A 17310-nucleotide genomic window follows, 5' to 3' on the forward strand; every position below is an offset into this window, starting at 1 on the left:
CCGCTCCCCGCCGCCGCTGCCCTGGCAACGCGGGCGGGGCGGCCGCGGGCCCGGCCGGCGGGGCTCGACGGTGCCCGACGGTGCCGCTTCCTGACGCCGGCGGGCCATACATAAACAGAGAGGCGTAACGGAGAGAAACGTTTATCAGACGTTAAAAAACAGCAGCTGCATAAAAGAAAACAACTGCAGGTCAAACTTCTAAAAATGTTTCTGGCAAGAAGAGCTAAAAATTAAGTTCTACATACAATTCTGTTCGTTCATCTGCTGTCGGAACACAGAAGTCTTAAAATACTTTCATTCCCGCATTGCTCATTTTCTACTTTGCCCCACTGCTCCAACGTGGAACACGCCTGCAGGTTGCCTGGTGCCGCCCGAAACCCACATCACCTCCTCACGTGCTCAGCGCGTAGAAATCGGGAAAGCTGAAGGGTTGTGACCAGACTTCACTCTTCCTTCAGGAAAAAAGAGGATGCCAGAGGAGTCACAATGTATTTGTTAATGTATTGGAAACAGAAATAGTTCGCTGTCAGTATTAAAGCAGCTTTGTTGTGAACTGGCAAAGCCTGTACGCCCCTTGAGCCGCTACACCACTTCCAAAACATGACAGAAGCATTTGAAGCACGCAGCTGACCAGAACAAATAGTTATATTCAGACAATTAAAATGACATACTGGCTGATGTATTTGGAAGACTGGGGCTCTCATTTCCATTTTTATTTCTTTCTGTTGCAGGTAGTTGTGTAAAAGTCAAATAAAGTATCACACAGGACAGAGCATTTATGCTATGGTTCGTTATATGTTCTTTTACCAAAACTGCAACACCACAACTTAAAAAGAAAACAGCCCCAACAAAACCAAACACAAACCCCAAACCAAACCCCTACTGTTCACTGCATCTTGCCTTTATTTTAACCTCACTGACAAAACAGTGTCTAGAATCGGTAACATCAAGCCCAACAGTATAAAATATTCGATTAAAATATTCTTACTATGGTTTAGAGGGACATTGCTGCCACTCAATGGTTGTATTTTACCCAGAACTTAACTTGACGTCGATTTCTCTGTAGAACGGCAATACGAAATCATCTTTCTCCGCCAGTTTTTAGTTATGGTTTGCAGACTAATAATCAAGATCTTACAATTCTTGGCAATACAATATTTGAAACATCTGTATGCAATAGAGGTAAGTTCTAAGTTAGCACCTGTGCAATGAAAAAAGGGGTGGATCAAGAGTAAAATCTACAGCTGACCCTCAGGATGGACAGGCAGTTTTTAAAGGCTAACAGGAAGCCCAGCAATGGTACTTTAGTGGAAAATATAATGAGAATTTAATGTAAAAACTAAAATCGAATGGTTGCTTGTGTTTTCTTGTGTGCACATTTAATTTATAAAAGCTTTTTTTAAATTTCTAAAGCAACTAATTTAAAGTAAAACATGATTTAGGTCAACATTCTGTAGCCCTCAAGTACAAAAATATAAATACAAACTGTTTAAACAGTATCTTTAATGAGATTCTGGCAGTTTTCTTATCTAACAAGACACATCACGTAACAGGTCTGCCACTGAACTTGCTTAAGAGTAGAATCAGCTTCAATATGAAGCTGTTAAGGTATCAAAACCCTGCTTTTTACATGCTAAATATCTTCAGCAAGTGTGCACTTAAACACAGCAATGAACTTAAGAATAACTAAAGACATACAAGAAACTCTGCATGTGGAACATAATTCATAGAACTGGTTACAACAAACGATTACCTGCATTTCGTTATTTTAAAAATGGTACAAGTCATGCAAAACAATTCTAAAGATAATGCAAAGAAAGCTACCAGTGTTTGCAAGACGTGTTCAACTAAACCAAAATAACATTAAATGAAATACGCATATTTACTAGCAAAGATCTATCGCTATTTCAAAAAAGCAGAGGTAAAATCTTCAGGTTGTGAATGTCAGTTATACTGCAAAATGTCATTGCTCTTGCTTAATGCAGAAGCACATGCTTAGAAGCCCAGAACCGCTTATTCAGAAAGTCTGCTGACAATAGTTCTGGCTTCCCTAGAAGAAGAGATGCTGCAAGGATTAAAAATAGCAGAGAATTGCAAGAATCAACAGCAAAGGCACCCTATTCAGTTAGCCAAAATGGTAGGATTCCCTTTTTCATAAGCATGGAGACAGTAATGGGGCAGATCATAAACATTTCTACAAAGCCAGCATTTTAAATGTTAATTATTAATATCCCATTTTGTAAATGCCATTAGCAGACACCAGCTTGTAATAGTTTATGTGTAGTATTAACCTGCAGGATGAACTTGGGATTTTATTTGTCCCGATTTACAAATAAAGACTATTACTAATGCTTTAAAAGACTACTTTTAATATCTAAAAAGTTTAACTCTTATTTTCCAATATTTTACACCTCAGCTGGACTACCATCTGGTATTGTTTCAAACATCTAACACTGCTTACTGGAATTTTATAAAAGTTGTACCTCATGTATTAAGCAGCAGGCAATAACAATGGTCTTTCCCAGCACAGCTGGATCTGGCTGGCTATTGAAAGATCAGGAATATTTCTAAAACACAGGAAAACTCATGCAGTTTGGTAAAGTTTGCTGTCATTTCACAGTTTAAGTTTCCTTTAGTCATTGCACTTCTGTTGATAGTCTTGTTTTTTTTAAATATTATTCTGAATCCGAATTTGAACCAGCAATCTTCTTTTTCTTCTTTTTACCATGTTTCTTGTGCTTCTTTCTCTTTTTTGTTTTATTCTAAAAAAAAATAAAATTAAATAGAAGTTATTGTATAATAAAATTGCCATCTATTAAATTCTGCTAAGGCAAAATGAGAGCATGGAAAGGGTATCTTTACAAAGACATGTCGAAAGAGATTTCTATAAAAGCCTTTTGAGAAATTACAAAAAGAAAATTTCTATTTTACCCACTAATTTGCACTATTATGAGCAGTCTTCAATTCATCTCCATCATGGTCTGGCTATTTCACGCCTCTCATCACTGTCACTATTACATTTCCTAATCTTTTAAATGTTTTTCAGTGCTTTATAGGTTTCTGAGAAAGTAAGAAGGAAGTGCTTTAACAAGCAGTAACATCTTACATATGTGGGAATAACTAGGATGTTCACATATTTTAAATTAAGTGCTTATATTTACTGTGCCTAATTAAATAGTTCAACTACACTTGGCTAGAATCTCCAGCACTTGCACCTTGTTTAAAATAAAACAATTATGATCCCAATTGTAAATATGAACACACTCAATTAACCCTATTGGATTCAGTCCAATAGGGTTATTCTGTAATACAGAAGCTGAGAGATACAATCTCGTCTTTTTGCAAGCAGAATTTCAACTGAAATTCTTGACTAGGTGTGGCATTATGTAAACAAAACAATCTTGGTATAAAAGCTTCGTTTTATACATATTACTTACACACACAATTCTTCTAAGAAGAAAACCTCAATCAGTCACTAGAAATTTTATGGCAAACAGCTCATGTAATTATGAAAAACCAAACAAGTTCCATGGCAAATGTGTATTGAATATCACCGATATTCCTATGCTTTCATTTTTAGGTGACTAATGTAAGCCTTCCCTTCGCCCTAACCCATCTAGACCACTGAGATGTCTAATTAGGAACACTTGCTGACATGGGAGACAGAAAGATACACAGACATCTCAAGTGGCCATTTCAGATCTCAAAATCCATATACTCCTCTAACTGAGGAGCCTCAAGTACATGCAATGAATCTGAGTTCTATATAAATCACTGTTGAACCTTTCTCTCACTTTTACCAACAGAAACAAATCAACAAAATTGAGACAAGCAACAGGTTGCTAACAGCTTTTTATGTGGTTGGGGGAAGAATTATATTAGCATCGAAGTTGCAGCAATTATGTCCTAAGGTCCTTTTCATGGTCTGCTACAGGGGGCTTACCAAGGAAGAATTATACACAACACTAATAAAGGAACAGCACTGATGTCTGTGTGGCAAACTGCTACCCTACCCAATACTATATAGATCTTAGTAGTTTAGTAGGTTGATACAGAGTAAAATACATGCTACAATAAGTGTTAAACTTACATAAATCTCAAATCATATGTATCTATATAGCGACAAATATCTACAGTGACAAATTCTTTATTTAATTCAACAATTGAAAAACTGACTTCGGCAGGTAAATAGAGAAACTGTTAATTTAGATTCATGTGACAGTAGACTTTTCCTATAAAACATTTGTATTACTGAAAAATGTGAAACTGGAAATTAAACAAGTACAGAGTATTTATATCCTAAAACTACAGTATGAGTAAGAAGAATACTTGCTGTTTTCTCTTTTTCCTCATTGTTTTTCTTCTTTTTTGCTTGCACCTAAAAAAAAAAAAGAGAAATCAAACGTAATGGGAGAGCAGCTTTGGAAATGCTGTTTTAGATAAAATTTTGAGCTTTTGTTGCATGTAAATGAATGATGCTACAACAGTGGTAGAACATACTGAACAATAACCCATGAAGAAACACTGGTTATCTGTGTTGTATTCTAGAATATGCATTATCCTATAGACATCTGATTTGGGAACACCCTCTGCTTTTAATACAAATCTTCAAAGCAGATATGCACAAGAGTGAGAGTAAGATTGTTGAAAATTTTGTAATTCACCAGAAAAGGGAGCCAAAACATTTCAGCCATCTTGAAATCTACCAATCTACTCACAAACATCAGAGAGAAATCTTGTGAAGGACACCACACCAAACACTTAGCTTCATTTCACTGATCTCTAAAATACCCATAGAAAGTTGAAAATTTTTAAGAAAATCAATTCAAAATTACTTGTAGGTGTTAGGAGCTGTACTAAACAATTCTTACTAAAATTTTTTATTAAAGAGAAAAATACAAACAACTTTGAATGTGCTGCACTCTTAAATTCAACTGTACAGAGCACAACAGTTTAAACAATATATTAAATCTAAGCTAGTTCGTTCATTCACTCATGTGAATCAGTAAGCTAAAAGCATTATAACATCTGAAATTGAGGTTTCACACTGACCTCCTCTGTCTGATCTGATTCTGATAAGGAGTCTGATGATAAAGGTCCATCACCACGATCGGCTTTCTTCCTTTTCCTGTGGTGATTTTTGCCTTCCTACACAAAGTAATATATTTGTGAGTCAAGTCAGGCCTTTCAAATTTTATAAAACTTCTGCTTAAAACTTAGATTGAAATATTATTTCTAAGTTGTGAAACATTTTTAAATATTGTCGACATTAAACTAATTACTTATCATCAATAAATTACCCTACCAACTGTTAAAATGCTTTTAGTGGAAATAATATTTTTCTGTACATTCCTTTCTCTTGTTATCATGATACAGCAGCCTTCCAGAAGTGAGAGGAATAATACTACAGTATAGGCTCTTCTTTTAAATAATAACACCTGAAGGAGTAAGCGTTTGAAAATAAAATGTTTCACCACTTTTAAATACTACTGAGTAAATGAAGATGTCTCAATATGTGCATACAAACACTGCAGCTTCAGACTCTTGCTTTGTTAATGAAATTAAAAGAAAAAGCTCCTCTATATTTGTGTCCAACCAGGACAAGCTGTGTCTGCCAGGTGCACTTCAACACTTCATATATAATCTCAGTATATTTGAAGGATGGTATTTTTTAAAATTATTTTTAGAATTTTGATGCTGCATGAGATTGCTCTGATGAGTTACTTCCCCCTACCTCACCCTCCGCCCCGCCCTTTGCTCTGGACCAGGCAAGGCGTTCATAAGACTGAAGCTGCTTTCTTCCATTCAATTTCTAAGGCCTGAAACTGTAAAAATTCTTGCTAATCATCTTTTTGCAAGGTGGGATCATGCACCTCAGCTGTGCTATGTAGTCTATTTTAGGTACCTCAATCCTTTCCCAAAAGTACTCATGAAAAGTACACATGATGCAGCCCATTTGAGAGACAGGGTATCTTCAGATAGGAGAAGACCTCAAGTCCTCAAATGCCCTTTGCTTTCAGATGTGTGTAAGTGGTATTACAGCTTAACCAAGACTAAGGGGCTATGGGAGACACCTGGTCTTTGAAGAGAAGCTACTGAAAGTTAAAAGGAGTTGGTGGGAAATGGAAACTCTGTGAAATGGAAGCAGGAGCAAGAAAAAAAAATAATCAACGCATTTTCCTTATGCAATGGAGAATTTGTACGTCAAAGTCAATACTGCTGATTGTAGTACTAGAGGCCAATGTGGTAAGAAAGGTAACTGGATAGAAAGACTAGGGTGGACTCTGAAAGCATTGTTAGTTTACACGTAGTGTAGAAATACTGAAATTTAAGTCAACGAGATTATTTGCATTAAACATAATGGAAGGAAGAAAGTCCTCAGATGTATGTACAAAATAGTGAGGTGGTGGGAAGGAAAGAGGGTTTTCATGCTCAGAGAAAAGACAGAATAAGGTAATTTTTCTCAAGCTAATACATTTTTCTCTGAATTTTTCAAAGCCATCCTAAAGTACAATATCTATAATTACGACTACATTTAGATAAATATATCCTCTGCTTGATGTTCCTTAATTTACAGCACAAGCCAGTATCCTACCAGGCATGCCACTGAAATATCACCACACATATTTTTAGCTCAATGTGACTGCTCAAGATAAACCCCAAAATACTAGAATGCAGCTGATCTACTACAGCAGATTAGGTACTTTTTTCATTTACCTTCATAACAAAAACAGATCCAGCAGTTTCCACTAACAACAATTACTAAAACAGGAGCTGAACGCAACTAAAAGTCTACCTCAAATTGAGGGTACTGAATACCTTCTGACTGTGTAAGTTTTGGACAAAAAATTTCTGTAGGTGTAAATTGAGGCATTCAATATTTCAATTCAATATTCAATATGAAGGTAGGGAGGGCAGGAAGAGAGAAAAAGAGAGCGAGCGCTTCATTATGTATGTAAAATGCAGTTCTGATGTAAGTACTTCAAGAGTAAAAATACCTTCTCTTTTTCATAATCTTCCTTTGACCTCTTCTTTTTTGTGCTGTCCTAAATAGAAAGAAAAAACATAAACCATGACAAAATTATTTCAGGAAAAAGGCAGAAATCACAAAAGCAGTCTGACCCATTGTTTTTTTCTGTCTATTGAAGGTCATTCTTCAAAGTTGTTCCTTCTACCTTGCAATTAACAGGAAAAATATGAAAAAAGCCGTAATTCTGATACAGCTGGTAAGTTCCTGAACCAGCAGTGTGAAAAGGTCTGTATGGAATCAGGTAACAGAGTACTTGCAGTACACGGAGAGAGCCTCTGGAAAGGATACCAGCTATCACTACTGTAACCACATAGAACATATGTCTAACATGTCTTTGTTATCTATCCAGGCCCATCTCTGCTGATCAGGCAGGGGTTAAGCAGATATTTCTATGGAGTTTTCTGCCTTCCAATTTCAGCAGTAAGGGTATCTCTGTGTCCCTTTATGTAGCAAAAGTTTTCAAACTCCCGTTAGCACAAATTCATAGGTGCATGCAAACAGTGATTCATCACAACTTATACCACACTGAATTATGTATTCCAGTGAAAGCCTGTGATAACGTCTACGCACAGAATGTTAACAACTCGCTGTATTATTAATATTTAGGCAAGAAGTACAGTTACTATCCACTGTAACACAGAAAAATGCTAACATAACAGAACACATTGCCTCATATATCTTCTCCGCTTTTTTGTTCATTCAGTAAGCCTGTGTATGTACATTGCTCTACTTTCAGAAAAGGAAAAAGACACCCTCAACTTAATATCCATTTGGGAAAGGCTCAGTTCTCCAACAGGAAACTACCCAGTCCACAGATATTTCAAAAAGCAGTATTCTGGCCACTGATATCCTGCAATATCTGTATTTTCACAGATGGTGTTCTATTAAATAGCATATTCACAAGAATTTCACGGAACATTTTATTTTTTAAATGTTAATGTACTGTTAAAACTAAACATTTGAGCAGCACAAAAGCTGCGTATGTCTGAATTCAGAGAAATAGCTAAAAATTGCTGGTATAAAGCATGTTCGTTTTCTATAGATCAAGTTATTTCTGCCCGGTGTTGTGGCCAGTGGAGGTAGATTCCTGATTGCATCTGGAAGACAGAAGCGCAGCTCAGCTACAATAAGAATGCATAGCTTCAAATTTGAAAGATAAAAAAAATATTGATATGCGAAAGTCAGAAATGTTTATGTCTTTATAACACAGATCAAGAAAACTTGCCAAGGGTAACACATCTGCACATTTACCTTGCTGTCGGACTCTGATTCAGAAGTTGAGCTTGCTGAAGATTTCCGTGAGGAGCGATACTTCTTTTTCCTTCTCTTCTTCCCTTGCTTTTTATCCTATCAACAAATATTGTAAGAAAAAAGAAAAACACAACCCTGAATTTATTCTCACTAGAATTAAAGACTTACATTAAATGTAAAGAATAGGGAACACCAAATTCCTACATGTTATCATGTTCTCTTGAGGAATAAAGTACACTACAATTGATTCTTTTAGCAGGGGAACTTCATAACTCTTCTGCATTGAAAAAATGTAAACTGGTGAAAAATCCAGGTTCTCTAGATTCTGTTTATTACTTAGATGCGTGCTGTAGAATCTGATTATCTGTAACAAAGACTTTTTGCTAAAAAGTAAAAATGGTATGTTTGCATTTTTATGATTAGATGGGGGATTCTATTGAAAAAGCATACAATTCAATGTTGAAACAGAAATTGATCCAGTTTACAAGACAGCCACCCAAAATTTATAGTGTTCATAAAGAAATTATTGAACATATATCTAAAATTCACAACTTTATTGTATGTACCACATGCATAAAAATTAAATAATTTTATGCAAACCAAGCCCTCAAAGAATATTCTAAAATATATTACCAAAATCTGTGTTAAATAAGCCTCATGAACAAAACATGTTAGATTCTAGGAAGTTAGTTCTTACCTCATCTTCTGAATCAGATGAACTGCTGGAAGAATCAGAGCTTGATGAAGAAGAGGAAGATGAAGACAACTTGACCAAACACAACAAAAAGTGAAGCTTGTGAGATGCAGCATTTTGTCTGACAAACAGTCAAAAGTCCATCCAAACACCCTCTTTAAAATTTCTTCATTTGCAAAGTATTATCAATGGAATTATACTTCCAAGAAGCTGTTCTTACATAGATTTTCTTAAATAAAACTGTGGAAAGTCACTTCTAACATTTTGCATTTAATAATATCTATTTAATGCTCTTTTCCTCCCTTTAAGCAGAAATAAAATTCTCCTTGTCGAGAATGTATGCCACCCCTCTCAAATAAAAATCAGTTAATTTAACAGCTAAATTCAAAATTACAGCTATAATATCTTTCCAAGAGAACTTAAATGACAAATAGGAACAATCCCAAAGCAAAAGAGCTCAGAAAACTGAAAATTTTGCTCACCCTATTAGATTTCTTCTTTTCCTTTTTCTTTTTCTTAAAAACAGAATAAAACAAATATTACTTTAGAGTCGTGTTCTTTTGTCATGCATTTAGGTTTATGTACAATGATGCTGGCTTTTAAAATGTATCTATGACATTCTGTATTGGCAGCATTGATGATAAATCCAGTTCCAAACACAGACTGTATGGAATTGAAAATAACGTACCTCTTTCTTTTTGGAGGAACTCTCGTTTCCACCCAGTAATTTCTCCCTGTGTTTTTCCAATTCTTTCCTCCAATTCTGAAAACAAAACCACAGAAACAGTGACATGAGCATCATTTCCAGACAGCTTTTTTTAAGAGACCTTTTTCAAAATCCTGTCCTCTACCTGACATTGTAGTTTTCACAAAACCCACAGAAAATAAACAATATATAATGTTAACCAAGACTGTAATGCATTTGATTTTACAGAAGATTAGTATTCATTGAAATACCATGTTAGTTCACACCTTAATGTTCAAGTTATTTGCATTTAAGAGATTGTCATTTATCTTGAAGTTCATCAATCATGGTATTTTTGCTTTTGTATCACTGTGTTCTTCTTGCTAGAGCACTTTAGAAAGCCAGAACACCCTACCAGAAAAATTACTGTTTTGTCTTCGTTTTAAAATCACCTGAAGCAAAATTTCAAGACAAATTCTCCTGGCCCTTCTTCAACGTATGGGTGTCTCTAGTGTCTGTTCTGGGCCTTGTCAGTGTCGATAATGATTTGAATATTAAATTATTATACAAATCTTCATAGAAAAGCTCTTATTTTTGTTAGGCTGAGCGCACTGCAAGGATAAAAGTCTCCTCCCATTCCTCCTTTTCAGTCCCTCACAAGGTCTCTAGCTCTACCTAAAATCCCCCCTTCAAGAGCTCTGAAACGTCCAACCTGCCCCCATCAGACTGAAAGGCTGCTAACTTCAATCTGTGCTATTCCTGCTTCCTGTGTCACACATCATGTGCTGCCTTCTTTATTACTATTATTCTGATCTCCTCTTTCCTCACCATGAAGCTGTATTGCTATTGTATTGGCAAAGCAACGATAATCCACGTATTGTGCTGAAGGGACAGTAATACCAGGAATTAAGTAAGATTATACCTGTGCAATGCAGTATGATACACAGATCCCCAAGTCAGCATACTGTGAGTAGCTGAACAGTGCTGCTGAGAGACATGGCAGATTAGCCAGGATACAGTGCTGTGCGTAATGTGTTTCCATGGTCCAAGGTAGCACCTATGCAGTATTGTGGTGGGTTGTGTGCTTTGATACACCAGCTACCCAGAGCTACCTGAGGGGTCTCTAACAACAGCCTGTGCTTTATTAGGCAGGCGTTCTCTTTAAATTCTTTTAACAATGTGCTAGTGTTACGTTTTAAACAAAAAAGCACCACATCTGTCAGTAATATAGGAGAGAGAGCACCTCATTCAAACACCTATAATCTTTTAAACCGTTCAGAGATTTGTTTTTAGGAGCTTTAGGAAGAACTCATGGCCATTTCACGATTCCCTGCATCCCTTCCTACCCTTCTGCCATATTGAAAGGCTGTTACCTTCTATCCACGCCAGTTTCAATTATTTCACAATAAAGCTAAGATAAAAGCAGAAAGGAATATGATAAAATACTAAACCAAACTCACCAAGCTAAAACTCACAGAGCGCAGAACAAGTAAGCCTCTCTGAATAGCACCCATGACCCTCCAAATACTAGTATAACTTCTTAGTCAAAAAGGTACAGCAAGAGCAGAGGTACTATGCCCTTCCAGTAACAGAGGAGGAGCAGAATCTACTTCAACCAGAAACTCACACACAATGATGAAGACTATTGCTTGAAGCTTATGCCAAGATACCAGAACCCAAGATGGAACAGTTAAATTCATCATATACTAATTTCTTCCTACTTACACAATAGGAGCTAGATATGAAACTTTCTTACACCGTGCTGATCTCCAGTAGGTACTGAACACAAGCATCATAACAGCTGCATTTATAGTAGGGAACAAGCATGTAATGTAATCAGCTTAGGATCAGAGAGAAAGAAGTGCTTTGTAGTCCTATCTGTATATTGAAGGCCATTCTTTGTGCCTTCTCCCGTATCAGTATTACATGCACATTCCTTGCCAAAGATGTCTGTTTCCAGTAATACACCTCTTTCCAATGTATTTGGATTGTGTGACCTTAAACAAGTGAAGATCAGCACAACAGACATTAGTTTATCATACTGGAAAATGCATGAGTTTCATTTATTAATATAAACATGCATTTGTATAACTATATTTACATTTATGAAAAGTTCAAGTTTTATTCTGCAGCAATTTTCAAAACTTTTTACATGGTGTTTCTCTGACTTGAGAGTAGCTCTTCATTGATTAAGGGGTAACCTTAACATCCGATACAAACAAAACAAAACATTTACTCATTAAAAGCTTGAGTGAAGTGAAATATTATGGGTACTTGGTGCTGTTAACAATAATAGAGGAAAAGTAGCATATAAGATAAGAAGAATCGAGTATTAACATACTAATAACATTACCAACCTCATTCATCTTTTCTTCAAACTCAGCCAAAGCCCTGGATCCTTTCTTTTTCTTTTCTAGTTGCTCTTTCACTTCTTCCCTACATAAAAAGGATGATAGATTACAATTACTTTATTTTCACAATTAAAAATACCTTCTTCGGTGTCTAACTTTTTGTAAGTTTTTTGAAGTTTAGCTTTGGCTGAACTTCCAACAGAAAGAAGAATGTAAGCGTCTTACATGTTATGCATATGGTAACCCAATCCTAATAACTTAAGTACAGTAGCTAAATCCCTCTGAAAGATCTAAAGTTAACTTTGCAATTAGGTAAATTGTTCTCTAATACCTTATGAGTGAGCGGAGGCAAAATGGACTGAACATAAAGTAAGTTGTTGATAATATCACAAAGTGACGATTTTGCTGGGTAGGGTAAACCATGTTCTAAGAATATACCAGCAAAATGTTTTTCTAGAGATTACTTTGTTTAAAAATTAAATATATCTGCAGGCTTTAAGTATTAGAATTTGTGGAAGAGGTAAAATGACCAACATTTTCCTCTTCTGAGAAACCGTTGCCAAAATATTTAAAGACAAATGAGAAATACGCATTTCAAAATGAAATACTATTGTCTTTAAAAGAGGAGACTGAACACATATGTAGAAAAGAACACCTTGGCCAGAGACAAGGAATCTTTCAAAATGTATTAATGTGTATTCTGGGGGGCAGGTAGGTAACTGTGTCATCTTAGTAAGAGAGAACAAATCTTTTACTGAGGGGGGCAGACAAGTATTACCACTTACCATGTTGGTCTTGGCCTGTTCAAGTAGTCTTGTATTGTTGGTCCTGAATTTTGGGCAGGACCTCGTGCTCTGGCCATAGCTATGGGATTCATATAAGCCTTGAACATGAAACAACAAAAAGAAATATAAAATTCATCAGCTGTGCTATGATACCAAAATCTGTCCTTGTTGTTCTTCACAGAAGCTTTTTCTCACTCACTGAAAAATAATTCTGACTTGTTCCTAAAAATATAAAATGTTTAACTAAACCAAGTTGATTCGGTCTAGCAGAAGGACTCAGGTAGGTGCTTTCAATTTGAGCTATACTGTGGCAGAAAGAACTCATCCACAAAGAGACCATGTTCCTTACAATAATGCCCCTCCCTGAGCAATGATTTTGCAAACTGAGTACTGTATCGCAATTGCTAAAATATTCTTCCTTGGGATATGGAAAATGTAATTAAACTTCAGCTCTTACTCTCTGGGACAACTGATCTTATGCCTTTCAAGTTCTGTTCAAAATCGATGATAGTATATTCAACAAATTCTGCATAAAGTTTCTTGCTGTAACACCAAAACAAGCAAGTGATGGTGCTCTGCTACAATTATGCATGTATGAAAGTTCTGTCACTTAGGGCTATTTTAAGGAGGAAAAAAAATACAACCCCCCCCAAAAAACAATGTTATGAGCCATCTTTCAAACCCATGCATCCTCTTCATATTCACGCTAAAAATGTAATAGTCAAAACAACGACTAGCTTTGGTTGCCCAATCTGAGATAATTTTTTTTAACAGTATAACATTTTGTAGATTTAAAGTAAAGATTCAACCGTATGTGTAGGTCTTACATGTCTGACACTGCTTTTTGTCAGGCCATGAAGTAAGCATTCAGAAACCACCATGCACAATAAGCAACCATTTGACAGCTTTCACAGCTGTCAAAAGCAGCAGTTGCTGCGACCCGTCCTGTTCCCCCCACTGCAGAAGCAGTGGCCACAGCACTGCTGGGTTTCTGGACTGGACTGCAAGCAGGCTGGTGGCCTTCAGCTCTTGGGGCTACATTTAGTCCTGGAGGAGGGACTCCAGGCTCTGCCTGGGAAGAGGCAGTGGGCTGGAGGGAAGCACTCCCCACACTGAATTTGTCTCACGGTCCATCAGGTGGACCACACTGAAGCAATCAGAGGACTCTTTCCAGTGGACCATTTTTTGACTCAAGTTGGTTTTGTAGCTCTAAGGGTGACATTTGCTCCCATTTCTTGGGGCTTTGCTTTGTTGCTTTAATTCACACAAAAAGGCTAACTAACATGGGCAAGTACACGCTGAGGTATGCCAATTTAAACTAGTTTAATCTCAGCTTGGCACCTTCTTTTGTAGCCAGGTGGATGTATGCGCTCAAGTAGTTATAGCACTTAAAGATATGTATTCACAATATCAACTCTAGCATTTTATTATATTACGAATCTACAAATGAGTAAAAGTTTTGAATTCAGCTTTGAGTGGAAAAGGAGCTCCTTTAGCGAGGCAGGAAAGCAGTATTTGAGCACTGTTTTCATCAAACAAAGGTAATTTCAATGTACTAGATCCACTAGAGAAGACAACAGAAATGTAATTCATGACTTAGCTTACTCCAGACAGCAAAGTGAGTCAACTCTTTTTGGTTTCCATTCAAGAATTTATATCTGAAAGCTCTAGCTTCTTACATAATTATTATTCCTAAACCCAAGGTTTCTTGCTACTCTTAAATAAAAATGAGCTACTGTCTTACCTGAGCTCACCTAAAATGAACACCCCCATCGCCTCCCAACAAAACTCCCTCTCTACCTGCAGAAGAGGCTACAACTGTTAAATGCTGGTTTTCTACTTCCTCAAATGGACCCCAGATAACTAGCTAGGAAGCTTCCTCCATTCAGTGGGGTTCTTTAACTTTCCAGCAGCAAGCACATTCATAACTGAATACTGCTCTATATTCTACGATTAGGAAATTTATGTCTTAAAACATGCTCTTATAATTTCAGACAGGTTTATTTATGAAGAATTACTTTGCCAATAAACACTTCTAAGAAGTATTCACACTACTTTGCCAAACTGCGTGTCACTAGCCAGAGAGAGCACAGAAATGCACTCTCAATAAAGGAAGTGCTTGTCTGCATGTTCCTTTTCTTCTTTTGTCAGTTTGCTCAAGAAGTTATTAAAAGGTATTTGTTGTATAGCTTTCATGCTCATGAAAAGCATAAGGCACCTTCAGTCAGCTAGGGTTCTCTGGGCAAGCAATACAAACTGTTACTGCCTTGCAAGTATCCTGCAGATGTGGAAAAAAAAAAATTTCCATCTCCAAATACTCAAAACGATGGTGTATTTAAGAAGGGACACGGGAAAGAAGTAACAGGTAGAAAGCTCTGTGATCACAGAAGAGAAGCAAAGGGTGCTATACTATAACTTGTGTGTACTGAGAGCCATCACGGCATAATGAACCTTATATAGGAATATAAAGATTCGCTGGCATTGGTAGGTGCATCGCAACTGTCCTATTAAAAGAAAACTAAGCATAAATAAATGGACACCCAAATACACCCCAAAACATTACAAGACGGCAATACATTTCAAGCATAGGCCGGGTCTCGCAGTCTAACACTGTCAACTCTTTCTCAGTAGACTCTATTATTTTGATGCCTCAATAAAGCAGTAAAAAGGCACTTAGCTATCCGTTTATATAATGTGTATGTCCATCATGTCTATTACATGTTATTCCACCAAGGGAAGCAAAGACATTTCCCTGAATGGATCCGAATATGAACTCACAGCACATACTAGAAAGAGACAAAGAAAGGGGAAAAAAAGAGAAGTATAATGACTTGTTTTTAATCATAAAACTCAGCAACTGTAAATTTACAATGCCTATGAAACATGAGCATAAACTGAATGGCTAACTGGTACAAAAAAGTTTAAAGAAAAATAGGAGGAGGGATGAACGTGGTAACGCTATAAAATTAGGCTCTGCAATCAGGTGTGTAGAAGCGCATTTTTGGCCTTCCGACCGCTGGCTCCCGAGGTTAGCAGAGCGCTGCGTAAAGCTAAATTTCAAAACGCTCAGGTACAGCTGAACGCCAAGTTTAAGGAAATACAGCTTAGTGATGATCAGAACTACTTCAGCGAATGCTGCAACTCCCACTGGGAACATTTTATTTTCCTAAGAACCAAGCCAGCATCTTAATCATCTTCACTCAGCAGATCACAAAGCAGGCATCAGTCACGACTGCTGCCGGATTTGACAAGGCAATTAGAGGTTCTGCCAGGGAGCCGCGGGCACGTGCCTGCCCACGCTGAGGGGCCCCCGCTCCGGGCCTCCAGCAGCCCAGGCCCCGCTCCCGCGGGGCGCCCGCCCCGGCCGGGCGGGCGGGTCCGCAGGGCACGGCCCGCCTTTGTTGTCTGGCGGCACGGGGCCCCGAGGTCGGCCGGCCCCAAAGTCGCGACGCCGCGTAAGCAGCCAGCTCTTGAGTGCCCACCGCGGCGCAGGCCCGGCGGCCCTCTTCTACCTTGCTGCGGGGCGACGGCCCCCTTCTACCACCCCGCCCCACCGGCGGCCGGGGCACGGCAGCGGGCCGGAGAGGCCCGCCTAGGCCGCCGCAGCGGTGTGGCTGCCCGGGCTGAGGCAGCGCCCAGCTCCACACAGCCTCCCCACCGGCGTCCGCCCGAAGGTGCCGCCGCCGCCACGGCTGTGGAGGATCCCAGCGACGTCGGCCCGCGCCGGCCTGGCCCCCGCCGGGCTGGCCGCGTTACTCACCACCCGGTTGTCCCGCTTCCCCATGGTGCCGCCGAGACCCTGCGCCGCCGCCCGCCGTCGCCTCGGCCCAGGCCAAGGTCCTTTCCCCGCTCCCGGGAAGCTGCGCCGCAGGCGCCCCGGGCCCTGCTCGGCCCCGAGCAGCCGCCGAGCTGCGGGGAGCGGTGATGGCGGCGGCCACGCAGCGCCGCCTGCCGGGGCCGCGGCGGCACCACGGCCGGAGCGGCCCCTGGCCGCCGGCGGGTGGCGGCCGTTAGCGCCCCGCCTCAGCTCCGCTCCGCTCCGCCGGCCCCTTGGCGGTGGGGCGAGGCCTCACAGCCAGCAGAGACGAAGTGAGGCGGTGGCAGCGCCGGAAAGCGCCGGGGACGGAGCAGTCGGAAGAGGAAGGGCGGGAAGGGATGATGAAAGCGGGGTGGCTTTGATGCAGGGCGTCGGTCGGGGTGGTGGCAATGGCGGGGAGCCGGCAATGGCGGGGAGCCGGTGGCGGCCCGGGCAGGGCGAGCGTCGTCGCGGTGGCGGCGGTGAAGGGCCGGCGGTGCGGCGGGCAGGCGCCCGTCAGCGGCAGCGCCCCGGCCTGCCGGCGGGAAGATGACGCTGGGCCGGCCTTCGTGAGGGGGAGCTGGGGGAGCGGAGGGTAACTGAGGGGAGAAGGCAAGTGTAAAGGTGCGCTTGTATCTTGGGGCGCAGGGCCGGGGGCGCCCGTCTGGAATACGCATCCCAGGAGAGGGCAGAATTCCATTATGAGGGGTTTTTCTCC

General features: G+C 39.6%; 1 protein-coding gene across 2 annotated transcripts; it reads right to left on the reverse strand.

Annotated features, from left to right (window-relative positions):
• Positions 1-247: 247 nt before the first annotated feature.
• FAM133B (family with sequence similarity 133 member B) lies at positions 248-16594 on the reverse strand. 2 transcript variants are annotated; one of them, XM_059818695.1, is made up of 11 exons: positions 16557-16594; positions 12797-12894; positions 12018-12096; positions 9664-9738; positions 9458-9490; positions 8979-9047; positions 8282-8377; positions 6999-7046; positions 5053-5148; positions 4334-4378; positions 248-2762 (listed from the first exon to the last, which is right to left on the reverse strand). In XM_059818695.1, the coding sequence occupies exons 1-11, from the start codon at positions 16578-16580 to the stop codon at positions 2676-2678; spliced, it is 750 nt and encodes a 249-aa protein (XP_059674678.1). In that variant the 5' UTR covers positions 16581-16594; the 3' UTR covers positions 248-2675. The 2 variants fall into 2 exon arrangements, with proteins under 2 accessions (XP_059674678.1, XP_059674679.1); XM_059818696.1 differs by having other exon boundaries at positions 2746-2762; positions 4330-4378.
• Between the last annotated feature and the right edge of the window lie 716 nt (positions 16595-17310).

This window comes from Gavia stellata, chromosome 6, assembly GCF_030936135.1.
Source record: "Gavia stellata isolate bGavSte3 chromosome 6, bGavSte3.hap2, whole genome shotgun sequence".
In the NCBI taxonomy this organism is placed as follows: Eukaryota; Metazoa; Chordata; class Aves; order Gaviiformes; family Gaviidae; genus Gavia; species Gavia stellata.